Genomic DNA, 26668 nt, shown 5'->3' with positions numbered 1-26668 from the left:
TTTCAAATTATTTTCAGATATGTGCACAAAAATAGGCAGATCCAATGCTTAAGTGGGACACACTAAATAATAAGCTTCGGTTGGATTAAGTGCACGAGTCATCTATGATGTGGTCCATTTGAGCGTTTAATCTGCCTTATGTTTATACCTGAAAATAGCACACTTAGTGTACTGAGTAAACTCTGTGGCATCCACCATAATTTACATATTTTATCCACTCCATCTATCCATTTTAAAAGATAATTTGAGGTCTCTGGCTCAAAAACAAAGTATATCCAAATCTTAAGTGAACCCCACCATGGGAAACAATGTGAATTGAAATTCTACTGTCCAAAATTTCTGTGGGGCTAGAGAAGTTTTGGATCAATGTTTTATTTATGTTTTCCCTTCATCTATGTCTGTATAACCTTATGAATAGGTTGGATGACAAATAAACATCACTGTAAGGCTTACCAGGGTTTCAACGGTGGAAGTCATTATTCCAACCGTTGCCTGTGGTGTGGTCCACTGCATGCTTCAATTTTCGGATCAACCAATAAAATGAGCTGAAAAAACGGATGGACGGCAACTCACACACATTCACGGTAGGCCCAACTGAGTTTACTCAGTAAGATAAAAGCGTGCAATCCGATTTCCTTAAAGAGATAAAATGATACGGGAGAAGGGATGGACGATGCGGATAAACAGATGCATCACGGTGAGGCCATCCACAGGATTGCCTTGTTAGTGGCTAGAGACGGGCGAGGTTAGGACGCGATTCGCGTCCACATCCTCGAGCCTTGTAAATACGCTGGTTACCTGCGTACGGAACAGGTATGCAAGTTAGGCGAACCCTCGTCTAATATCGGCAGCGGTTTCGCCGCCGGTGCGTAGGGTACGGACATCGTGCACTAAGCGCAAGTTAGATGACCAGTATCCGCAAATGACAAACATCGATCTCTGATTCCCTCCTGAAAGGGTTAGCCTGTACGCCGCCCGCGTTGGGTGGGTTCATTACGCGCCTCCTCCTCAACCTTTCTACCACTCGCCTCCTCTTGCCTCCTCTTCGAAGAAGAAGAAGAAGAAAGGAAATGGCGGATTTGGGTTCCATACGATTCTGATGCAGAGGATTAGGGTTTATAATGCGTGCCGGATTCTCATAAATCCGGAATTCGCCTCTCATGTCTAACCTCTGCCATTGCCTGTCCCTCCCTTCTCCTTCCATCTCTAGGGTTAGGGTTTCCAGCCGTTCCAAAACCCTATCTTCCTTAAGCAAGAGCTTACGCAGTGTCGGATCTCCTTTGACGAGTTCAAACAAGGTAAGAAGAAAAAGTATGCATTTTTTTCCTTTTGAATTGCTTTTAATTCCCTTTTACTTGATTGAGTCTTATCACTGTAGAGATTCTTGTTTTTGCTATTTTAGAAATGGAGATTTTCTTGCTTTATACCACAAGAGCCTTCTTCGGGCGCCGGCCATCCCGACTTTATGGGAAACAAGTCTCGTAGTGAATTGAGTAAGCCTGAATTGGATTCAGACCAATCGAAGGCAGAAGGCAACAGGAGGTGGATTCCGAATCTTAGTAAGGTAACTCATTCATTTTTATTCATGATTTTATTCATGATTTTACTTTCTTTCTTTCTTTTGATTTTTAATTTTCCAAATTATAGTGTAAGGCGTTGATTGGACTACGAAACCTGGTTTCTCAGCATTCTTTCTCTGCTTTCCTTATCTTTTTCTCAGAATCACAGTGGGCAAGAACACACTGACAACCCATGGGTTTTTAAAATTTTCAACACCAATGTTTCCCTTTATTGGAAAATCCAATTTCGCCGTAGGAAAGCTGTAAGAGGTGAGAGGCTACTAACGTGTTGTATGTGGGATTCCACAAAACCCTCAGAAATCCGTTTTTGTAGTGCAAACAAGGCCTAAAGTCCTTCTTATTGCCAAATGAATAAAAGATTGTCTTTGGGTGCATTTGGTGTGCGTCACAGCGGTATCTGCATAAAAAAAAGGATATAGTGATAGACCATTTCCACTTCAGTGTGTGAACATGCTTTGCGGATTGTGTACTTATTATAAGCTTTGATAGTTGTATTATCCAAATAACTGGATACTAAAAAGAAAAAAAGTTGGAATCCAGCTATATTGATAACATATGAAAATTGGAAGGACTCTGACAGTAATGTAAAGATGGTGGTTGATTCACAACTTAAAGAAAATTTTACATATGTCATTATTAATCAAAGATTCAAAATAAACCATCCAAAATGGCGGATCCACTGTAGATTGACGTGAACAAAAAAAAAGGAGTTGTGGGACGATCTCAACCTTTAGATATGTTGCCAATAGATAGACGGTTAAGAATAGGAATTCAACAACTGTTGGTATTCAACTGATCTGGGATTTTCCAATTTGAAATTACTTTTGATAATGGTTCATGCATAATGGATGAATAAGAGCAATGGTGACGCAAGACAACTAACCACTTGCTCTAAAAGCTCGAACTTATAGAGCGCGGCGATTCAATCCCTTTATATCGTAGCCCAGGTCAGGCCCTTTGCCGAACCCCCCTCGTGGGCCCCACTTCACATGGGCCTACTTCCCCTGGGTTTTGCCTCACATGAGCCACCTACCTCACACTTGCCGCCCACCCTGAGTTTGCCCCCGCTTCACACAGGTCACCCCCACTCGAGCCTGGTGTGAAAATGCCCATGCATTTAATCGTCTGGATTACTCTATTGATGCTTTAAAATAGTTGTATCATTTTATTGAAAAAAAATGTCAAGTTTACAAGGATTGTGACTTCAAGGGATAGACCAATGTGTTAGTTTTGCACCATTTAAAAAATATTTAAATGGTGTTTACACATTTGTTTGGCACTCCAAACTGCCCAAATCACTGATTCGCTTGTGGTTGGAGGCTTGGAGCCCCACTTGTTTCAACCATAAACAGGGCATAGCTGTACAATAATCCAAACCATCCACCTCATTTAAGCGTTCCACATGTGTCACATGCAGTGTTTGAATTATTGGTGTCGCTATAAGTTTCGCTAGCCAGGGATACGGAAACAATGTCGATATCACCAATAACCGGAAATGTAGGAAAACATTAGGGAAACATGTGGAAAATGGTGGAATTTTTCAGTGAAACTTCAGGTGATGCTAAAAAACGCATATTTTGAAATAAAAAATTGCAAAAAGAATGCATTCATAATAAGTTTCCATTTAATGGGGGCCTAAAGGCATGTGTTGTGTTAAGAAAACGGTCCGACCATCCTATCTATCCGTCCAACTATCAAACCTTCCATCCAAATATCCATCGATATTTTAGAATATTGATGACACACGATATTTCGTCGAGAAATCGTAGACAATTGAAAAGGAAACGAAAGACCGTGGTCTCAATATCGCCCATGTTGGACAATGATAATATTGTGATATGATCGATATTATCCTTAGCAATTTGAATGCTACATACCACCATGCACCCATAAAAAAATGAAATGGAAATGTTTTTAATAAACAAAATTTTGGTGATATCGATACTTGGTGATATTATCGAAATATTGTCGATACGCCGGCAATACAAGTGATATCTGAAATTTACATGGTTGAAAATATTGGCGATGTCGATACATTGGTAATACAAGTGACACCTAAAATTTACACGATCGAAAATATTGGTGATACTTGATACATCGCCGATACCTGGAATTTCTCAGACTACTAGTTTTATCGCTATCGCTACCAGTGCTATCGGTATCATTGAGTTGGAGATACGGATAAAATTGGGGTTACTTTGAACAATGACCACATGTGCTAATTTGACATGTGCATGTAACTACTAGGAAAATTTTCCCAAGAAGATGTTTTTAAAAAAAATTATTTACCAAACAACAAATTTGATAATAGGCCATAACACCTCGTTTGGCACCTTGGATTTAGTGGTAAATGGGTGTATTTCAAGTCAAAATAGTTGCTTTTTGGGTTTGGCAGCCTTGGGTTTGGAGGCAAATGGAATTGGAGGTATTCCAGATATACCTTTTTGGAGTGTTTTGAAATCTCAACAAAATGCTAAGATTCAGGTGTAATCCAAAGGAAATGCCTTTTTTGGCTCCTTTTTAAGGGCAGGAGAGGCACACATATAACAAAGGTGTTTCTAGTCTACTGATCTAGTAGACACATGGCACGCTGATGATACCCAAAACAATCTAATTATCAGTTGCAACGCTAAAATCACGTCAACAGAATGATTTGAACCATACAAACATTGGACGTCTAAATTGACGGTTAGAAACCGTCGGTGAGTTGCTTGTTTGTGATCCTTGCATTTGTGGCCCAGCCAAGGCTCGAAATTCTCTTTTTTGGCCAAAGTATACATTTTAGTGGGCTTACTGTAATCATTCTATCAAATAACACACACACACACACACACACATGCTAATTTGGGATATGAAAGTTGATTTAGTTAATCACACCAAGTCCTGTGAATATACCGAAGAATTCCAATGCCCTCCAAATACAAGCTTCCAAATAGAAGATATGGATTTCAACGCATTTCAACAAAACACAAATTAGGATTTAAAATCACATTGATTCCATTGTAATTGTGATTTAGATTCCAAAGCATTCCAAATCCTCGCTCCCAAACGGGCCCTAAATTTCTAGGAAAATCTCATTTTAAAACAAGTAGGGAAAACAATATTTCCTTTCCCACAGCTTCATATAAATAAGATTTCTTGAAAAACACTATTTTGTTTCCCATACGTTCCATGAATCCAAACAAGCCCTTAGGGTTCTTGGAAAAAATCCGACCCAATGGGGCAAAAAGGTTTGAATGCTGGTGATGTAGGACACACGATTTAATGCTAGCATGCAACGTGGAGATTATGAAAGATTTCATAAAGTAATTCAATTAACAAAAGATGCTAACTTATCAATTAATTAAGAGTAAACAATAAGAAATAAAATCTGATTTAACCTAAATCACATGCCCTCAATCGCAGGTATCCTAATATCTATTGCCTAACCCTTGACAAGAACATTATGGTGGATAGTTGCTATGATATTTCTGCTGGTAGAGTCATCTGGGAAGTTAAGCGCATCAGGAATTTACATGAAAGGGAGATCGATGAGTATGTTAGTCTGGTGGATCTCTTATCCAAGATGACTCCCGATCAGGCTTCTCGCGATTACCCCATCTGGCCCCTTAATAAATCTAGCTCCTTCTCAGTCAAATCCTTTTATTCATTTCTTTCCACCCCTCCCATCATGCCAACCCCGGTTTTTCCCTTTATTTGGAAATACTTAGTTCCCCCAAAACTTATCTATTTTGGCATTGCTGGTTGGTAAACAAAGGATCCTTACTATCGATAACCTGAGGAAGCGAGGTATGCAATTGGTTAATGTCTGTAGTTGCTGCATGAAGAATGAGGAAATAGTGGACCATCTTCTGTTGCATTGTACGTTTATTGCCCAATTATGGTGGGAATTTTTCAACGTATTCAACATCAGCGGATGCATCCCGGAAACTACTTCTAATATGCTTTCTTCATGGCATGGTGTCAAGCTGGGTAAAAAATGGACTCGTATATGGCGAATGGCGCCCTTTTCTATCTGGTGGTCGGTTTGGGAGGAAAGGAATGGTAGATGCTTTAATGATAAGAACTCCTCGGTTCAATCGGTGTGGGCTAGGGCGAAATTTTTGGTTATTGAATTGGCGGTTGCTATCAACGGTTTAGATGACGCTGATCTTTTGTTCCTAGCTTCTTAGTTTTTTCTTTCTTTTCCTTTTTTCCTTTCTTTTCTGTCTTTGCTGCTATCTCAATAGTCCTCTTGTAGTTTTTTCCCCTCTTTTTAATATATTCTCGTTGCCTTAAAAAAAATAAAATCACATGCCCACATGCTAAGAAATCACATAAATCAATGAAAACTAGGACCGATGGAAGGATAGAACTTCCAATTTAGTATAGGCACGTTCCACACTCAATGGACAAATTTGTAGGTTTTATGATTAGGGTTAGAAATGGGAAAATCTGAAATTTGAAGAATTAAGCTTCATGTGAATTGAGAAATTTGGAATTAGGTTTTTTTTTTTTAAAAAAAAAAAAATTAATATATTTAAATTTAAGAAATTGGGAAGATTTTAAAAAGTTAGGAATTTTAGGTTTAGGGTTAGGGTTTGGATTTTGAATGGGTATGAGAAAGTAGAGTTTGGGAGAAAACGAAGATATGGGATGGAGATAATGAAGAACCTGAAGAAAATGCCTGGATGAGAAAGAAAAGAGAAGATGACGTGAGGATAGATGGAGACGTCGCACTTCCATTGACGAAGATTAGCTTCGCACCAAGCTTCCTTCCAAATCGCATGGAAGTATCTTCAAATCACATGAAGACGGGAGAAGAAAGCAAGAGCTTTTCTCTGTTTTTTTTTAAGTTTTTTTTTTAATTTTTAATCACAAAATCCAATGAGGGTTGGATCTCCACCCCCTTGTGTTTTTATAATTAAAAATTCGAAATTAAAATCCAGCATAATTACAACTATGCCACTCACTTAAGTGAAGTGGCCCATCATCCAAAATAAGAAAACTAAAACATATATTATCAATATCAACCATCAAATAGCTCCTAAAAATAACAAAAAAGATAAATAAAGCAAGATCAGAGTCCCAGGGGGCCCAAATCTAAAAGATCTGGTGGCCCGATGGCCTGATTGACAAGATCCAACGGTTGGATCGACACGAAATAGAAATCCGATGACTAAAGTGATCTCCTAAGCAACCTACATGCATCATCCCAAGGTGGGGTCTTCTTGATGCAAGTCCAATGCATGTGGGGTCTTAAAAATGGCCTGGCGGGCCCCATCTGGAACTCATCACCCATCTACAAAGAAAGCTGCACTGATGTGAGTGGTCGTCTCCGTTTTTGGTACATCTGAGTTGGTTCTCTGATGTCCCCATCAGCTGAGTTGTAGATTTTCTGGATGATAGATCAAAGAATACTACATATGTGTATATGTAGGGAGCTGATCTATTGTGACCGTTCTACAAATCGATTGTCATATATGTGCATACATGAAAATGATCCAGCTTGTAAACTCAGCAGGTTCAATAGTAGATGGGCCAAAGTCAGATTGGCTGCACCATCCCATCTGTTTAATTGGTGCTGCACAAATGGACATTAAACTACATGGCTTACACTCAGAAAAAGATAATTGGTTAGGATTATCCTTTCAAGGAAATGCTCGGTTAGTGACCATTGAGTGGGGAATCTAATAGGATGAGCAGTCTGGATCTTGTTCATGTTGGACACATGATGGCAAACAATGTAGAGGCCATGGTTATTCTTGTGTCTCTAGAACCTCTGGATGAACTCCCAGATTTTCTTTAATGGGCGAAGATAAAATTCATCTTGAGGAAAGAAAAGCCATACGATGCAAATGGGATAAGGTGCTTAGAAACAAAGCTTACTGAGACAACACTAGGGAAAAACCCCAGGATAAATTAAAGCCTGGACTAAATCCTTCAACACAGATCTTTGACTATCAACTCAATGCTGACAGCATTTGCGAGGGAATCTGCCTTCTCATTTGCTTCTTTATGAATGTAGACAAAGTAGACATGATGCTCCATGCACAGGTCAAGAACCTTTTCGACCACATGCACTGATTTCTGCATATAAGCTCCTCCACCTGCAGCCCATGAGATTACTTCTTCTTTCTCTTCTTCTTTTCTTTTTTTGAATCCCTTTCCAATGATGTCAGGGAAATGTTTGGATGGGATGGGATTTTGTATGCATCCATAAAGAACTTTGTTTGGATAATAGGAGACTCATAGTCATACAAAGTGTGCACGAGTTAAGATGGGGGAAAAGAAATCACTTTGTCCTCCTTTGAATGCTAATTGCTAGCTTTCGAGCTCGAAGGTTGGTGAACGATGATGAAGTTATTCATTGAAAACACCAAAAGCATACCCCTAGAAAAGAAAAGGATAATTGGTATGAACCGTTTTTGGCATTGCATGACATCTAGATGAATTCCATGGTTAGTATGAAGAACTTTTGATGAAGGATGCTCACATTGTGTTGAACTGTTGGACTGTTTGTTGCTTATTTTTTAGTACTGAACTTTTGGTGTTACAATTGCTATTTTTGGCAGATTATAGTTGATTTTGCTGATTCTCTGATGATCTTTGGATCTACACGCTTTTTTAAGCCATTGCAATTTTGGCTAAATCCTTATATAGATATGGAGTGTCCTATTTTGGATATATTAGATTGGTTTAGAATCAATATAATAGTTTGATCTAGGAGGTAAATGGCCTGCAGTTTTGTAAGTTCTTATCTAAGTATTCGTAACAAGTGCAGAGTTTCATTTCAAATAACCCTCTCTATTTGAACATTCTTGTTTGGTGTGTTTACTTCATCCATTTTAGGGCCTGTTTGATTTTCCAAATCCCCTGTAAATACGTTGTAAATGGGTAATAATTATTTCCTTTAGTAATTATGATCTTTGCTTTCTAGGCTGCTAGTTTTTCTTTCCTTTTGTTCTGCTATCTCAGCAGTCCTGTTTTTTCTTGTTTTCGGTTGTTTTCTCTCCTCCTTTTAATATATTTTTCTTCGCCGATGCTTCTAAAAAAAAAAAAATTTATTTCCTTTAGTAATTACTGCATCGTTCCCAATGCTTGATTTGACACCTACTTTTTGAACGCTAAAGCACTGCGAAATATATGTGGGGCCCACCATGATGTATGTGGCTTATCCACACCGTCCATCCATTATGCCAGCTGAATTTAGGGCATGAGAAAAAAACGAGGAAGATCCAAAGCTCAAGTGGACCACGCCATAGGAAAAAGGGAATCAAACACCTACCATTAAAACTTCTTGGGGCCACTATTTCCTTTAGTGTGGGCCACTTGAGTGTTGGATCTGCCTTATTTTTCGGCTCTTGCCTCAAAATGTTCTGCTAAAACGAATGGATGGCATGAATATATCATATATATCACAGTGGGGCCCACAAATTTAAACCAGTCCTTTTGGACCGGTTTTCGAAGCAGAAATAGAGGCGTCTTTTCAAACAGGATGAAAAAGTAATAATTGCTTATTTACAGGGTATTTACAGAGGATTTTGACTTTGCATCATGTCTTAATGATTTCAAAGGGATTGACACAAGACGAGCCCATCTATGCTTATCCCTCCATTCACAAAGTGGATAGATAAAATTGCATATGGTGGATGATGGAGAACTCTGATGTAGAGGGAATCTGGAAACCGAAATTGGAGTGTAAGCACACTTTGGGGAAGGTCTCCACCGCAGTCCTAACCCACAACAGGTGGCCCTGACTGATGAAACCATCAATAATTGAATTCTCCAATTGTTGAAATGCGATTCAATGCTCCAAATTATGGTGAAACTTACAGGATTTCACATATAGAAGATTTCATTGATTGGCTAAGGTGAAAAGGTGTTCAAATACAAGAAATATTCAACCATTGGAAGATTAAATCAGTACCCATAAATCTTTCCAGTCACTCCTTTGTATGGTAGGATGATCTTCAAGCTGAACGATTCATAAAGGTAAGGAGACAATTAGTTCTTGGGAGAATATAAAAATGAAAATTTAAAAAAGTTTTCTTCACAACTTATCTCATGCCCTCCACGTTGTCACAACGTCAACGGAATAAATCAATGTATGAATTCACAGAGGAATTCCATACGTTGACATAATTGGCTGGCTTTTGTGAGCATGAAGACCATAAAAAGTTCGGGATATATTGATGGCCTTAATCCAGACTTAAGAAGTAAATTGCCTTTGAAAGATGTGTTTAAAATGTCTTATGATACACACTTGCATTGAACGTGGAGGAGATTAATTAAATAGGAATTAGGAGGTGGTTTGGTCTCCCACGATCAAGAGGAAGTTGGGTTAAAACACCTAATAACACTGATTCTCTTGGATCATTCTGAGTCCACAAAGGCTTTAATTTCTGCTTAATTTCAGTCATTTGAGCAAAGGAGACTCAAAAAAACTCGTCTAAAGGGGGTTCCTTAGGGTCAGCAGGTGGTGGATAGAGCCGCTTGCGTTTTTATGGTCTGTCTGGTTCCAAAGAAATAACCGGACCTTCAGAAATGAGAAGCATCCTGCTTCGGGGGTTCCTGATCAGGCTGGGCTTTGTATTGATGAATGGTTTCGTTGAGGCTGTTGTATAGTTTTGGGGTGGGTCTTGTTTTGCTTTCTGGGTGGCCTTGGACCTTTTTGTGGGCTAGGTTTGGGTGGGATTTGTATTCTTATTTGTTTCTCTTTTGTTCATTTTTCTGTGTCCTGGCTGCGGCCTTTATTAAGTTTTTTTTTTTTTTTTTTTCTCATCCCTCTCATAAAAAAGAAAAAAAAAGAAAAAAGAAAAAAATTGTCTAAAAACACTTGTTGTCCTCAATCATGCCTCCTACACTTGTGTGTCCCCGATTGTTCATTGAACTTCCATTGAAGTTCAGCATAAGGACCCTAAGTGAAAGGGTGTACCCGACAAACTAGCCTACTCTTGTGGTTTCTTCTGATTTTAGTCCCTTCCAACCCACCCTTTGATATAATTCCATTTAACCAAGACAAACTCTGTTCTCACCAAAGATGATACGACCTCTGTTTCTTTCCATCACCTTTTGCAGCTTCCTTTCAATTACTGAAGTTTCGGTTGTTTCTTTCTTTCTTGGTCGACCACATGATTGCTAATAAAACAAATAAACACAATTTCAGAGGATCCTCCCTCTAGTGTTACAAGAAACAAACTTCCGTACCTCAGTGAGGTTTGTAATGGATTCTGGCATAGTCCGAATTCCTAAAACACCAAAGAGGTTAAATAATCAGTTCAACACTTCATTCTCAAAGGGACAGCGTAGAAATTGTAAAGAAGTGTAGAGGATATTGAACCTATTCTTGTGGACTGTTGAGTAATTTGAGTAGCTTGGTCCTTGGGCAAAATGCCTATTTGGTTTGCAGGCCCTGCAGTTGTGTAATATTTTGCGGAATGACAGGACGAAACTGCCTCATTGACACTAAGAAATTAGTAGGAGAAACAATATGTATCAGCAGTTCCTATTCATTGTTTTGATGGATTTTGTAATCCTTTTCTGTTTAATGAAATTTCTGTTGTTGCTGATAAAAATAAAAAAAGAAAAAGAGAAAAAGAACAGAAATGAGTGAGAACTTTGTAGAGAGAAAAAGAAAAGAAATGAGTGAGAACTTTGTAGGTAGTTTCTCCTCTCCTCGCGATCATGGTTATTGGAACTACTGGAACAAAGTAAGGCAGGACAACTTGTCGATGGCATGGTTCAGCCTTCTGAGCTGTAGCTCTAGAGATCCTCCATAGAAGCTAATCCCAAGTACATAGCACTTAAATGGATAACCTGAGAATGGTATCGTAACTGAATGTAGTTACTAAGGAAAAACACCAAAATTAGTAGTTGCAGATGGCGATAACCTCTCACTGCATCTTGGAATCTCGACATTGATGACGTAATCAATGGTAGCTCAGGCATTGGAGGCATGTGTGGGTTGAATCAGTGAAGATGACTAGTCATGTCAGCTTTGGGCATTTGCAAATTATTATGACCAAACTGCAAGTGCGACAGTGAAATTTTGAGCAAACTATATGAATCTGTTCTCTTCTTTTAGTGGATGCCATTAACTGTAACACTGGATTTTTTGTACTGATTTGAGGTCTTCAGTTTTGATTGTCAGGTTTTCTTAGATTTGGCATTAACTGGGTGGTCTGGGTTCAGTTAAGGGTCTGATAGAAGAGTGGTGGTCAGATTCTTTTGGTTCCTATTGTAAGTTGGTAGCCTTTGGTATTTACCAGTACAGGTTACTCTTTAGAATGTAACATAAGGCTTCTGAGAGGTAAATCATCTCCAGTTAGCTCAACTGTGAGAAGGATTTTCAGGCTTACTAGTGGAGCAGGTTGATCCAAGTATGAATGAAATCTCAAGGCAATATTTTTCATAGAATCAGGCAGAAATTATTCAATGTGGCTGTAGAAATTAGAATATCTAAGATAAATGGAAATGCCCTCCAATTAGATTATATATCTTAAGCTGAATGGGTCAGGCCAGCATCAGAGGCATTGTTAGAAATGACCAAGGTACTGAAATCTCGGAGGTTGGAGCTTATTGGGGTTACAGACTCAAATCTTGGTGATGATATGGTGCTACTTCAAAGAATTAAAATAGTGGAAAATTTCAATCTAATCCCTGATTATTGTCGAGAGCAATTGTAGGAATTCTATAAAATGGGTTAAATAGGGGAGATGTCTGTGGAGGATTGCCAATCTGATTGAGAAGGCTATAGATGACTGAGCACATTGTTGTAACTTTTCCCCACATCTGTTGCAATGCAAATTCCGAAGCAGATCAGCTTGCAAAGGATGGGTATCTAGGGACACTTTCCCAATCATTGATAGGGGATATTTTGAGTGGAGGTTTGATTAATGATATGTCCTAAGCGAGGAGCCTTTGTCTTGTTTTTGTTCTCTTTTAAACTTCAAAGTTATCCATAAAAATATCCTTAAAAAAATCCATAAAAAAGGACCATAATGGAGAAGGTTGAGCATTCTCTCAATATATGAAGCACTGGCAAAGGGAAAGGATGAGGTGCCTATGATGCATTCACTTCTCCAACAATCCCCAAAAATTGCCATTATGGAGAGGCTTGAGCCCTCTCTCAATATATGAAGCACCAGCAAGTGAAAAGGATGGGGTGTCTATGACGATTTACTTCTAACAATCCACAATATTTGAGAGAACATGATGCCATAATTTTGCAAGGATCTCCTTGGTCATTTGCATATCAGAGGAATTGCTGCTAAAGTTTGAAAGTCTGCACTCTTTATTACTGCTTTGAATGAATGTTATTTGCTTTGTTTTGTGCGGAATGGGTGGGGTGCTGTAGGGCCTTTTCCCCTTCAAATTTTCCTCCATACAAGCTTACCCTAGCAGGCGGTTCAACAGAATAGTGCATGGAGGCGGGTGGACTGAGGAGGGGTATTCTAAAATGATGACAACAAGGATAAGTTATATTCATTACAAATCAAATTTAATTTGCAAGTTAGGGAGTTGACTTGGGGTTTAGGGTAATTGTTTCAAGACTGTATCGCTGATTCCTAGTTCTTTGTATGATTTTCGGTATACCTAAAAAAACAATTCAATAATTGATGGAAGTTTCCCACTTATACCTGAAAATAAGAAAAAGAAAAATAGGCTAAAATCAATTTGATAATTGATGGATTTTTCCCACTTATACCTGAAAATAAGAAAAGAAAAATAGGCTATTAGTAAATATTTCAACATCAGGTCGAAATGCAATTGCTGCTGGTGAGTGTTAAAATGATTGCAATGTACCTTTTGGAGAGAAGAAAAGAAAAAGTAATCTTGCATTATGAATGACACTTCTTGTTTGTAGTTCTGGGACTGCATTTGGTAACAAGTGGTAAGGTTTATTAAAAAGCCTGTCTTGTTTCAGGCAGCTGATGCAATCTTCAGATTACGGAGGGAACCCTGGACAGTACCATGGACAGCAGAAACCATTATTCAGGTAAGAGTTACTCAAGCCAGCCTTTTCTGTCATGTGATCCAGCTATTTTTCCCAAGACCCGAAGCATATGGTGGTTGCAAGATTCCAGCTGGGAGCTGCACCTTATAGTCGAATATGTGTCGACTATAACATTGCCTTTGCCCTGGTATGGGTATGACAACTGCATTACCAATTTCCTCGCAAATGGCTGATTTTCCTGCTTGAGATTTTGAGTGATGATGGCTCCAAGGCATTGGGCTTCTGAAAGTCACATGACATTACTGCCAACCATTTCATACTAGTTCGGGTGCATGCCATATGGAGCTCTAATTAGTAGTGCATAGATGCTCAACCATCCGAGCACATAATTTCTAAAATGACAGTTTTGCCTTATTATATTTGAGATGCCTTTCAAAATTTCCTGGTCCTTTCTGAAAATTTAAACCAGTCATCGTGCTGTGAGTGATGATTAAGCACTAATACTAATTGGGACATGGATTCTCTTAGCTACATTTAAAAAGGAAGAACTCTTAAAAATTGGCTCAGTACTAGTTTGACTTTTCGAATCTTGAAAGTACAAATGCAAAATAGAGTGTGTTTAGAGGGAGCCCTTAGCTGAAGTCTTGGTTGTGACTCCATGAGTTCGGAGGGAGGGAGGGAGGGAGGGAGGGGAGTGGGGAGCTGTTAGTCCGAAGTCTTTGTTGATTCCACAAGTTCTCTTATTACTTGTTTGAGGAAGGGGGGATACCCTTAGCCCAAGTCTTGGCATGGTTGAGTTGACACCACGGATTCTCTCATTACTAGTTTGAGTTTTAAACATTGCCTTGGAAGCAGTCATCAAGCATTCTACGACTTCAGGGTACATTGCAGTGCAAATGAACATGAAACTAAAAATAAAAAATAAAGATATATTTTGGTGCTGCAGGTTATGCTCCTCTGGATTGCTTCCTTCTGGTTGGTAGGATCCTGGATAATTCCATTTTTAGCCCATGCTGCTGGTTTTGGCAAAGAATCTTTGACGCACAGAGGTCAAGCTCTTTACAGCCTCTTGACAGACGTGGCAGAAGGTCTTGCAGGGATTGCGATCCTCCACCGCTGCCTTGCCAGATTCCGGCCTCTTCCTGCTGATTGGTTCCGATTCAGCCTCAGAGGAAATTGGCAATTTGATGTTGGTTTAGGGTGCCTGATGTTCCCTTTGGTCAACCTGCTATCACAGGTGAACATTGATCTGTTGCCACAGTTGCCCGCTTCTCCCATCAGTGCATCGAGCGTGGAGCAATCGATTGTGGCACGTGACCCAGTGGCAATGGCCCTGTATGTGGTGGTTGTGTCAGTGTGTGCGCCTGTGTGGGAGGAGATTGTGTTCAGGGGATTTCTCCTGCCTTCCTTGACCAGATACATGCCAATGTGGTGCTCAATCTTGGTTAGTGCAGTGGCTTTTGCGTTGGCACATTTCAATGCACAGAGGCTGCTGCCGCTTGTGTTCCTTGGAGTGGTGATGGGCACTGTATTTGCACGCTCGAGGAATTTGTTCGCGTCGATGCTCTTGCATAGCCTTTGGAATGGTTTTGTCTTCCTGGATCTGATGAAATGATGTCCAAATTCCCTTCAGCTGTATCATGTGTTTATTGATTTCCTCCTCAGTCATCAGCTTATGGTACTTGCAGCAATGGTCTTGGTGGCAACATTGTTGCTTGAAGGGCCCACCCATGCAATGCCCAAAATCCGATTCTTGACTGCATGTGGTTGCCGATAGGAGCAGGAGCAGGAGCTCGAGGGTTGAGGCTTGGTGGAATGACTGGTTCTGACCCTTGTGCAGGATGGAAATGACCTAGGGCTATGTAGGGCATATGCATCATTTGTATCAATATTTTGCAGTGGCACAATATTTAATGTTTTCTTATTGAACATTATTTAATCACGAAATTGAGGTGAGAGTAAGAGTGCTCTCAAGCCATTCAATTTGTGTCAGTTACCCTTTGCATTTTTATCCTTAAAAACCTGCTTTGAACGCAACTGTTATCGGTTTACATGGGGCTTATAGCTGCTGGATATGGGGGTCATTATTCAGGGACCCAAACCATTTACACGGAAGACCCTCCCCTGGATGGGTGAATGCTGAAATAAAAAGAGAGAAAGCAAAAAGTAAAAATATCAGAGGTAGAGGTGTGCATGAGTCGAGCCGAGCCGAGTATTGCCCAGCTCGTGCTTGGCTTGCACTGCCTGAGTCCCAGCTCGTACTCGGCTCGGCTCGGGCTTCGTGCTTAGATGCCCAGCTTGTGCTCTGCTTGTCCGAGTTCGAGTAGATATCGAGCTGAGTCGAGTCCGAGTTTTCGAGTCAAATTCGAGTATTCTCTGCTCGTGGACAAAGGTCTCAAATCGAAGGTATTAGGTACTTATTGGGCGAGCTGCGGCAGGAACGACCAGCACTGTGCGTGCAGGGCAGGATGAGCGGCAGGGACGAGCTGCGGCACTGAACGAGCGGCGGCACCAGACAGGGGCACCGGGCAGGGCAGGGACGACCGACACCGGATGGACACCGAACGAGCGCAAGGATGGGCTGAGAGAGGGTAGTAGGGACGCTGGGAAGGAAGGGCGCTGTTTATTTATTTATTTATATTTTTTTTAACGGGCTGAGAGAGGGTAGGGGCGTTGGGAAAGGGACGGGTGGGGTGGGTGAGTAGCTTGAGGGTTTTTTTTTTTTTGGGTATATATATACCCCTGGTCGAGTACCGAGTTGAGCAGGGGCAAGCTCGTGCTCGGCTTGAAATGATTTCGAGCACCAAAAATCCACTTGTGCTCTGCTCTAAATCATTTCGAGCCGAGTCGAATCGAGTTTTTCCAAGTCGAGTCGAGCGAGTTAACGAGTATACTTTGCTCGTGTACAACTCTAATAAGAAGGTAAAGTCTTTCAACTAGTCTTAAAAAGACTTGTCCACTTGAGCCGACTGGCAGACAATCATATTTACCTGATCTGTTTTACGCATGCATCTTCAAAGGAAAAAAAATAAAATAATCCCTGATGAATGGTTCTGGTCTTACACACGCCTGGCTTCTTCATGTGGAGTGAGGACACAAAAGTGCACATGCACAGTGCACGAAAAGTTTCTTATATATGATAGGGGTGGCAATGGGCCTGGCCCTTGTTACATAAGCCTTAGCCCTGGCTCCCTTGGTTGGTTCTACTGTGCCAGGCTGACCCTGTAAGTTGAAGATCAAACAAATTAAATGTTCGAAATGTCTAATTTATGATATTTTTCCGTTTCTTTTCTCTTTGGGTAACCCCTCCATCAGACATAAGTCCTATCATATGGATGTTTTTTATCATTCAAACATGAACTCAGTTGAATGTGAACTACTCACAGGTGTCTTTAAACTGTCCATTTTAAAATTTTTTTTAAAATTTTTGGCATAACAGATTAAACCGGGCCAACATACCAGGCTGGTTCATTCATCATTGGCCAGGCGTAGCCCAGCCCAGACACTGAGCCTAGATTTCAATACCCGCCTCAACCATTGGGCCAACTTTAGGAGCCCAAACCCTGGACCCTATGAGCCCGTCCTGCCTGCCCATTGCCATCCAAATCACCGTTATGATGGCAGCTCATCACAATGTTTTAGATGGTGGTGACTCATGTGGCATTTAGGAGGGACCCTTTTTGTTCACTTCCATAAGCTGTAAGGGTAAGGTCTACTTGTTCGATTAAGGCTAGCCATTAGTAGTTGTAAAGGCTTATTAAATGGTTGTTTGCGAATTAAATTAGTAAGGCTTCTATTAAATCATACATTCATGGTATGCATGCATTATTGGGTGGCTAGATGCCGTGGACTCAATGCACATTGAGTACTTTTTTCGGGCCCTTAGACCATTGTTCGAACAACCCATTTACTGTGAGATGTGTCGACTGTTTGAAAGACTCAATTTCTTGCATTTGGTTTGACTGAATATACATCCCCAGTGTGATGAACATTTTCATGCATTTAAATAAGGTGCACTATAAACTATGATTATACGTATGTTTTTCTTAAAATAATACTTGATTGATATGTCATGTGCAATCTTGAGGAAATTTCTCACTGAGTTGGCCACTCATACTTCAATATTTTAACCGTACAGATAATGCATGTATATATGGTGGTAGTAACCTCTACAAGGGTGTTCCGTTCGAGAACAATGAGCAGTTGGTCGGCAAGGAATAGATCGTCAGCATGATTGAGCTATACGAGCTCAACTAATAGGCTCCCTGGTTATGCTTTTTTGGGTAGTTTTTGGTATCTTTATACATTTAGTTCTTTTGTGGATTGTAGTTTTTGGTATCTTTATACATTTAGTTCTTCTGTGGATTGTACAATCCCCTTGGTGAGGGCATTCTTTTGGACATGTATATTTTAAATTTTAGCTTGATATTTTCCTTGCATGGTTACTTATGTTTGATACCCAATGCTTAGCTGAGTGCTACCATGATTTTTGCACGAATGCTAATCTAATTCTTGTGGAAGCGCAGGTGGCACACCCACGTGTGGTACTTCATAATGTGACACTTGGGTTTCTAACGTGAGAGCATCGTACTTGCACAATGAAAATCGGGGTGTTACAAGAGTTATGTGAAAGCAATCGTTCGTTATTAAGTTAACACCCTCAATTTTGGGACTTAAGTTATTGATACTCAATTTGGCCTTAGGAAGGTTTTGATGGTGGAGATCATTATCCCCGATGTTTCCTGTGGTGGGTCCACTTGAGCATTGGATATGCTTCAATTTTGGGCTCAACTCCTAAAATGAGTTAAAAAACTGTTGGATGGCGTGGATAAGCCACATACATTCACAATGGGTCCTATAGAGTTTACCCAGTATGATAAAGTGTACTGAGTTACTCAATAGATAATTTGTTTTTTTTTTTTTTTTTTTTTTTTAATGAAAAAAACTCAGGCTGACCTATGAATCCCGTGGGTTACACTAAAAAAATAGTTGGGAGAGAGACGTCCACTCTTGATTTTTACAAGGCCCATTGTAATTAGTATATGAAATCCACTCCACCTAATAGATTCAAAACAGAATTTTAGTCCTACATACCAAAACTCATTTCCATCCATGATTCATGTGGAATACACTTATGTAAACAGTTTGTAGGGTGACCTTTGACCTTTACACTATCCAATTATGTAGCTCAATTTGAGCTAATTTTTGAGGCCTCTGGCCTAACAAGGGGTGATGCACCAAGTGATAGGAGTGGATTTTACATAAACATCATGGTGAGCCACCGAAGTCATTGACCCATTACATGTGACTGGTCAGGAAGATAGTGGAAGGATAATTACATCGTTTAATGAGATATCTTTTTTGAAAACTTTTTATTTTTATTTTTTATTTTTATAAAGTACCTGGATGTAAATTCCATATTTATTAATTAGATAGTTTTTTTTTTTTTTCTTTTTCTTTTAAAAGTCCTAAAAACCCTGACTGCAGCCTTATTGCAAAGTCGATTAAATAAGGCATTGGAATGTAAAAGCGCAAAAATGAAGACATCTCCAATCCACTCGCAGACTGTTATTTCTACATGTTTTTTAAGCAGTGAACAACAAGTGGTTGAACTAAGCAGAAGAACACTGCATACGGGCATTCGCACTCCGCGTGTGGGATAACTGATGTTGATTACATGGTCCTAAAAATCAGGTTACACTCATCAAGAGAGCGATGCATTTGATTTTTGGATGTCAACCGTTGGTTAACATTTTCCTTGTACGTACCTGTGTGACCCACCTTGTGAACTGATCACATTGAATTTTGGACCTCCAAGGTCAACATCACGGTTCTTGTTCACATGTTCCATATTCAGCATGTCTGGTGCTTCTGTAGTTTGAGAGAGAGAGAGAGAGAGAGAGAGAGAGATGGAAATGGAAGGCTTTAAGTTATTTATCAACGGCAAATGAGGCAAGGAACAGAAAAAGTCCAGGGACTCGGACGGACTTGTTCGATTCTGAGTCGTGATTCGGCCAAGTTGGGGGTGACTCAGCCAAATCAGGCCGAATCAAACACTACTTTAATTCTAACCAGTGGAGTTAAATTGGATCAGTTCTGATAAAGTTGGAGTCGACCTGGGCAAGTTGCTTGAGATGGGACTCGTCAACCCAATCTCTCACTTGGTGGTGGGCAGGATTGACGGTTCGACCGAGTTAACTCAGCAATGAAAATGTCTTAAGTCATAAAACCATGCGGTGGGCGTTGTTTCTTAACAAATATTTGTTAAAGGGGTTTCATAGAATGGATATATATATATATCCGGTTTTAGAAAAGTCCATGATATTTATTACAATCAAACTCATCCTATATCAATGAATTTACATAAAACCTCAAAGCGTGTCCTTTGGAATTAGAGACCTTTTGGAAATTGGGTTTGAAGCCAAAAGAAAATGTGTCCCGGTACCTGGATGAAACTCAAATCAGACGGTTTATCTGTCACTGTTGGGCCTAATAAATATTTCCTGGGCCCCAATCGCAAGTTGACAGTTTCAGGCGGGACATCCAAACAGTTCCTTAATATAATGAGCTGTGGTTGTTAGAAACAAGATGATATGATGATGATCAAGTGGGGTGGTTGTTGCTGAACCGATTCTCATCTGAAACTGACCCGATTATTTTGTCGGACCTATCAACCTAGTGTGTCGTGGTCCACATATTCCACAATCATTTGAATTTCATCATCGGGTGGTTGATGCTTTTTTCTCTAAACAGCTAAGAGTTCTCGTAAAAAGATTGCATCCGATCTTCCCTTCATATATATATATATTAGATTAGGTACATGGTTTATACATTGGGGATGTGTTTAATGATCTTATCCGTTCATTTGGTGGGCCTCAATGCTAATAGATCATTAGCCAAAAAAGGAAATAAAGAAAACGCATAACTTGATGGAATAAAAACGAACATGAGCCACGGTACACATCAAATGAAGGAGAAGAAAACATGGCCGAGTCTTTTTTAAATAGGAGGAATGATCATCGATCACATGGAGTCGAATGTCTATGCCATCCCAACTACAGCCCACGTGTTGTGTGTATGCCATCCAAGCTGTCCCACATGGGTGATCAAATCATCTGGTGGGTATGCTTCAAAATCAGACCGACCCAATTATCTGGTGGGCCACACCACAAAGAACAACTGACAACCACCAGGAAGTGTCCATAGTCAGTTTAGGGATCACCGTACATGGTGTGTGAATGTGAATGACATCCAACATGATCCAAAAATCAGACCAAGTTCAATCATCAGTTATCACTGTACATGTATTTCGAGGATGTTGTGGTTGTTTATTGTTTATTACAGCGTGGCCCACCTGATCATTGGATTGGGATGATTTTCTTACAAATCCCATCGCTATGGTTGGATGACATACATACACACCCCGGCCGTGAGCCCACAACAGCTTCACTCCACTGTAAAAATTAAATGACTACCAAGGAGTGGAGCTATCAGTGAACCATATGGTGTGCATATGCCATCTAACCGTCCAATTGAGTAATCCCCAGTATGATGATTAGTCAACCCAAAAATAAGCCAATCCAACCATTAGATAGGCCACACCGCAGGAATCGATGGAAAACCGCTTAATGTGCTAAAATTACATCTGGGGCGAGATGATGACTGGACCATCAGCCTGACTTTTAGGGCACCCCATATTCATGGTGGGGCAACCCAATGGAAGGGTTGGATGCTGTACACACACACATACACACCAATGTGGGCCACACTGATTTTGGCAGCCTTGGGTGGTTGTCCATTGTTCTCTGTAATGACGATCGGATTAGCCTGATTTTTACAGCATATATCGACCTCATGATTTTAACTGATCCGTTGGTACACAGGAGGTGGGCCCCACAGCAAGTGGCCGAGTGATAATTCCAGAGAAATATATATAATAGGAAAAGTATGTGTAGATAGATGGGAAGGATGTTAAAAGGCATGGCCGAATAGAAGAAGACATTCTATTTTATTAAATTGGTGAGGGGACCAAACGGGGTTTCAAGTTCTATCTATTTCTTGTGTTTGCCTTTTTGTTAGCACTGTCCATTTCCTACTCCGACCAATCCCACCACCCCTGTCTCCTCTTCTTGGATTTTACTCTTTCTCCCATCAAAACCACTCCTTCCTTCCCTTCCCACATCCATTCAACCTTTGACGGATCTGATTGCATCACCACCCTTTTTTCCACCTTAGACCCACCCTTGCTGATCCCAACCATCTCATCCGCTGAATCCAGTCATAGATGGCCCAAGGTACAAAATTTTCACCCATCAGATGATCCTGCGCCCCTCCAATATTTAAAGGACCTTTGTATGGTGGATGTGAACCATTGGCCTTCTTAGCAAGTTGGCCATGGTACACTCACCTGATCATCTAGTCTTCTTCTTTAACTATGAGTTATCTATTCCATTGCGATGTCACTAGGATGAACGGTTCAGATCATGGATCATTGGTCCCATGGAAAGTATTGGGCACGAGGATTGGTTGTTCCTTGGATCATCAATCTTTCTCCAAAATTTAACCTAAAATGGACCATGAATCACAAAGTACAACCACTAATTTTCTTAATTTGAACCATCCATTCGATGGTCACTGATCATAGGATGGGTTATATATGCTCTATAAATCATTGGACCTATAATTTGGACGGTCTTGATTGAAGTACATGTATCCTATGTGTGTGTGGTGATTAAGATGCCAACAAGCTTCATAAATGTCTCATTCTTACCCTAGTGGTTAGTGGTGCTTAGGAAGTGAGCCCCATGGTCCACTAGAGTCGTTTACGAAATAGATGTTTCATTGGCAAGGGTATTTTCGTAAACCTCGGCTATTATAAATACCTCATTCCCTCCCTCTTTCTTTTCTCAATTCCCACTGCTGCCATGGAAACCTTACAACAACATCTAGCCATTGAGAGCTTTTCCTACAGCTGGTTGATTAACCTGAAACCCTCCTTTGATGCCCTAGATGACACCTTTGTTCTTCCTCTTGACAATTATGATGATGAATGTTCATTCATTGAAATGGACCCTAAAATGGCACACTTGAAAAGTGCCACTGATCAAACCCAAGATTTCAACTTCGACTTTGTTGCTGCTCAACCTCTAACCTTGGTCCATGCTGATCAGATCTTCGCCGATGGCCTACTCATGCCTCTCCACCTCCTATCCACTTCCAGGATACAACGCCCAACGTCTGATCTTTTCAGTCCCATTTTAGACCCAATGGACTCACCTGTCTCTTCGGTTGAATCCCCGTCGCTGCTTCCAAGTTCCAAGCTCGAACCAGCTTCTCTTCGAAGGCGTAGGAGATTGTCCAGAGGAATTTTGTGGAAGTGTCTTGGCTTTTTAAGGCCATTGTATCGGAAAGTACGGTGGAGGAGGTTGGGTCATGGAATGACAGGTTCGAGGACGAGCTGCACTGAGTCATTGCAAACAACTCCGAGGACAAGTACAGCTTCTTCCACTAGTGGCTGGTGTCACTCCGATGAGCGGTCGATTAATGAGGCTGTTTTGCATTGCAAGAGATCAATTGGAGAGTTGGCATTATAGTTTTTTATTTTTTGTTCCTTTAATTCCTCTAGGAAACAAAAGGGTTGGGAGTAGAAGATTAGTCTGCAGATACTAATAATTTGTTAAATTTTAGAATGTATAAATAAATAAGAGGTATTAAATTTTGAGAATTCAGGATCTGAATTATGATAGATTGCAGTCGCATCAGTGCTCATATCTAACGGTGGAGAATGCCAAGGCTTTCGGGCTAGCGAACGCGGCTTTGGTAGACTATTAAAATGAATTCATCTCAACTCTACTAGACATTCTTGCCTTTGCAATTGCTCTTCACACCATTGTTAAATGAGAGTAAACTTGTAAAAATATAGTTGTTTGGCAAGAAATGGTTGAGATTTTGCTATATAAGGAACAGCATAGCACTTAATTTCATTGCTTTTGATGTGTGTAACCCACATCGACCTCTTTATGTGTAGCTTGCACCTGCACTAAATTGGAAAGACCTTGCAACAAAGGATCTATAGGGCTTACTTTATGGCAATGTGACATTCATTCCATTCATATGTTATGTTGGTTCATGCATGTTATTAGGACATCAACCCAAAAATTAATCAACTTAGAATTCAGGTAGGCAACAGAATGGGAAACATAGAGATTCTCTCTTTGTAGGAGCACATGCATTTAACCCCCAGTTTTTGCTCCACCTCTCTCTCTCTCTCTCTCTCTCTCTCTCTCTCTCTCTCTCTCTCTCTCTCTCTGTTTGCTTTAGTAGATCCCATTGTATTACCTTTGAATCTGGATCACATTCCAATGATAATAACAGTTTTTATGAGAAGCTTCAGACAACGAATAAGGCTCTCAGTTGGATTATTTCAATCCTTTGATGATTTTGCTCTTTTCCTTTGAACATGGATAACCACTGTGGCATTTGTGTAATCAATTAGGGTTTATTTTTTTCTTCTTTTTGTTGGCTTTCTTCCTCAAGGGGAGTCTTATGAAATAAACAAATTGTGTTGTGGACAAAGGCCCAAGTCCAAGCTAAAGTGCTGATGTTTCTAATTGTAATACTTTGGCATGTGTTTGAGCAAACTTTTTTTCTCCTCTTCCATTCTCTCTCCCTTTTCTTATTCTATCCCCTTCATTCATGTGCCATGCCGCTAATTTTAGTTAATTATAATCACATATTAGAGATGATGGTTGATGGTTATCAATATTAGTTTTAATCCTTATAAAAAAGAATTACGATCTGTAATACATAACTACAATTAATTAAAATGAGATGAACTTATTTCTAGTTGGCTACAACATAGGCCCTCATAAGCTTCTCTGAGAATGGATTTTAGCTGTTAGCTTTCTTCAAGATGAGATTTCTTATCACATTTTCAATACAATTTTACATCATGATTTAAACATCCCTTGTAAAACATTCAAATTTCTTGTTACAAGTTTCACTTAGAAATGAGTTCATCTCATTTTAGTTACCAACATATTAGATATAATTTTTTTAGTAAAAATTAAAATAATCATGATAATCAATAATTTATGTAATGTCTAACGTATAATATTAATTAAAATGAGATAATCAAGTTGCCGACCTCTTCACTAAACCAATGCCAAAAACAACTCTTCAATATTTCCGCGGGTTTAACTTTTCTTTAGTGAAGTCGTTCAGTTGTTTTCCTTTTCCACTTCTTCTGTTCATGATTGCATGTCTCTCCCATTGCATGTGTTAGTCATTTTCTAGTTCATGAGTCCTCTTGCATGGTGATGCAGGGGTATTTTTCACTCCAGGTTTGAGTGGGGTGGCCTGTGGGATGCAGGGACACACTCGGGGTAGGCTGCCATGTGAGGTAGGCGGTTCATGTGAAGTGGAACCCATGTGAAGCGGGGCCCATGAGGGGGGTTTGGCCGAGGTCAGAACCCATGGGATGTGGGATCTAAGTTATGAGATAAATGAATAAATTTGTAATGCCCTATTAATTTGAGCTTTTAGAGCAAATAGTTAATTGTGCACCATCATAGAAGCAGTGTCAATCACTGGGGATATACATTAATGACTTCTAAATGCCTACGGCTTGTTTGGTAGACACCTAAAAATGAGTTCATTTTATTTTAGTTAATCATAATTATGTATAATTAGAGATAATATTCTTCTTGGGTTATTCTTGTGTCTACAAAACAAGCAGGGAATGTTAATTTGCCCGTACCAAGAAAGTGGTGGCAGCCTCAGATTGAGAATCATCACATGTGTAAGATGCGGGCCATAGATTAGGTGGGTCCCATATATTTATGATCGGGCAAAAAGTCAGAGGCACTCTGCTCATCTGGTGGGCCAGAAATATGAGAAAAAAAATGGATGGTAAGAAAAATCTGACAAATGGTCCATACTCAGACTTGTAGCCTACCTGCTGATCTGACTGATTTGATGTTTGGGCTAGGTAATGTTTAGTATACCCACCTAAATAGTAACCAAGACACCACACAAATATGCCTACGTTGACAGCGTAGAAAACCCTCCATTCAGCGACGTGGGAGTCTCCTTGGCATTTCTTGGGGGAAATACCCCACAGATAAATAAGTAACTATCTAGAGCCTGAGGACAAGACAAACGACAAAATCTCTCTATCTCGATGAAAGTTTATAGGAATCCACAACAATAAAATAAAATAAATAAATGCATATATATGCTTTTATCGGAATCAGAAAATTTAGTACCCCAGAGACTCCTTTCATTTTGGATTTCCTTATCCTATACTATACTGCAACAGATTAGGACTGTCCTTTCACACTTGGAATTCGTATACATATTTGAGACGCTTTTGCTTACAAGTTTAAAATGGAAATAACTTATCCCTTGTATAAATTAATCTTGAAGTTCTTCAATTTGAAGTATGTTCTTTTATCTGAATTATGGGAAATGCTAAATCTCAACCTCACTTGTAAAAAGAAAGGAGTCACATATCCGTGGGAGTTTGCAATTTGGAATTTGGAATATAACAAAGAATTTGGAATCACCTTGATTTGCAATTTGGAATCGAATGTATTCCAAATACAAGCTCCCAAACCGGTGTGTGACCAACCGCTAAAGCCCCCCATGTCACTTTTTTTTTTTTCCATATATGCACACGAGATCTGTGCATAGCTTAAAACTAACGAGTCAACTCGATACCTAACCTAGCATACATAATTCTTGATTTTCAAGTTAACCTGAAAGAGAAAATTGCTTTCATTGATGTTCTCTTGAATTTTCTTAATTTTGGTAGTTGTTAATATATATACCATGTATATCCTTTAAAATCTTTATATGTGTGTGTGTGTGTGTGTGTGTGTGTGTGTGTGTGTGTTGTTCTCGTTAATAAAAAAAAAAAACACAATATAATTTCCATAATGCAGTCTCTTATGAATAATACGGTATCAAAGCAGGTCATCTATCCATTTCTAATTTCAATAAAAGATTACTTGTTTTGATTATTGTACATCCATATCCATTCATATATCTATTTATAATATCTACAACTATACAATTACAACTTTAGATACGTATCATTTTAAACTCTAACAATAAATTTATAGGATCTGTATTTATATTTAGCATTTAA

The 26668-nt window shown here is 39.7% G+C and overlaps 2 protein-coding genes across 4 annotated transcripts; both read left to right on the top strand.

The window, feature by feature from the left end:
- Nucleotides 1-769: 769 nt before the first annotated feature.
- Nucleotides 770-15510, top strand: LOC131245039 (uncharacterized). Of its 3 annotated transcripts, none has more exons than XM_058244213.1 (4): nt 774-1298; nt 1403-1564; nt 13489-13560; nt 14465-15510. In XM_058244213.1, the coding sequence occupies exons 1-4, from the start codon at nt 1161-1163 to the stop codon at nt 15131-15133; spliced, it is 1041 nt and encodes a 346-aa protein (XP_058100196.1). In that variant the 5' UTR covers nt 774-1160; the 3' UTR covers nt 15134-15510. The 3 variants fall into 3 exon arrangements, with proteins under 3 accessions (XP_058100197.1, XP_058100196.1, XP_058100198.1); XM_058244215.1 differs by having other exon boundaries at nt 1163-1298; nt 1379-1564; XM_058244214.1 differs by lacking the exon at nt 1403-1564 and having other exon boundaries at nt 770-1298.
- Nucleotides 15511-22387: 6877 nt separating this feature from the next.
- On the top strand, nt 22388-23242 carry LOC131247171 (probable membrane-associated kinase regulator 6). Its single transcript, XM_058247602.1, has one exon. The coding sequence runs from the start codon at nt 22443-22445 to the stop codon at nt 23109-23111; it is 669 nt and encodes a 222-aa protein (XP_058103585.1). The 5' UTR covers nt 22388-22442; the 3' UTR covers nt 23112-23242.
- The last annotated feature ends 3426 nt before the right edge of the window (nt 23243-26668 follow it).

The sequence above is a fragment of the Magnolia sinica genome, chromosome 5, assembly GCF_029962835.1.
Source record: "Magnolia sinica isolate HGM2019 chromosome 5, MsV1, whole genome shotgun sequence".
NCBI classification, from domain to species: Eukaryota; Viridiplantae; Streptophyta; class Magnoliopsida; order Magnoliales; family Magnoliaceae; genus Magnolia; species Magnolia sinica.
Note: the sequence above shows the minus strand (reverse complement) of the source record. Positions and strands in the feature narration are given on the sequence as shown.

Excerpts from the sequence above, each read along its gene's own strand:
- LOC131245039 (XM_058244213.1), top strand. The coding sequence starts at position 1,161 with ATGTCTAACCTCTGCCATTGCCTGTCCCTCCCTTCTCCTTCCATCTCT. Across the intron at positions 1,299-1,402 it reads CTTTGACGAGTTCAAACAAG|AAATGGAGATTTTCTTGCTT; the intron begins GTAAGAAGAAAA and ends TTGCTATTTTAG. Across the intron at positions 1,565-13,488 it reads GGATTCCGAATCTTAGTAAG|GCAGCTGATGCAATCTTCAG; the intron begins GTAACTCATTCA and ends GTCTTGTTTCAG.
- LOC131247171 (XM_058247602.1), top strand. The coding sequence starts at position 22,443 with ATGGAAACCTTACAACAACATCTAGCCATTGAGAGCTTTTCCTACAGC.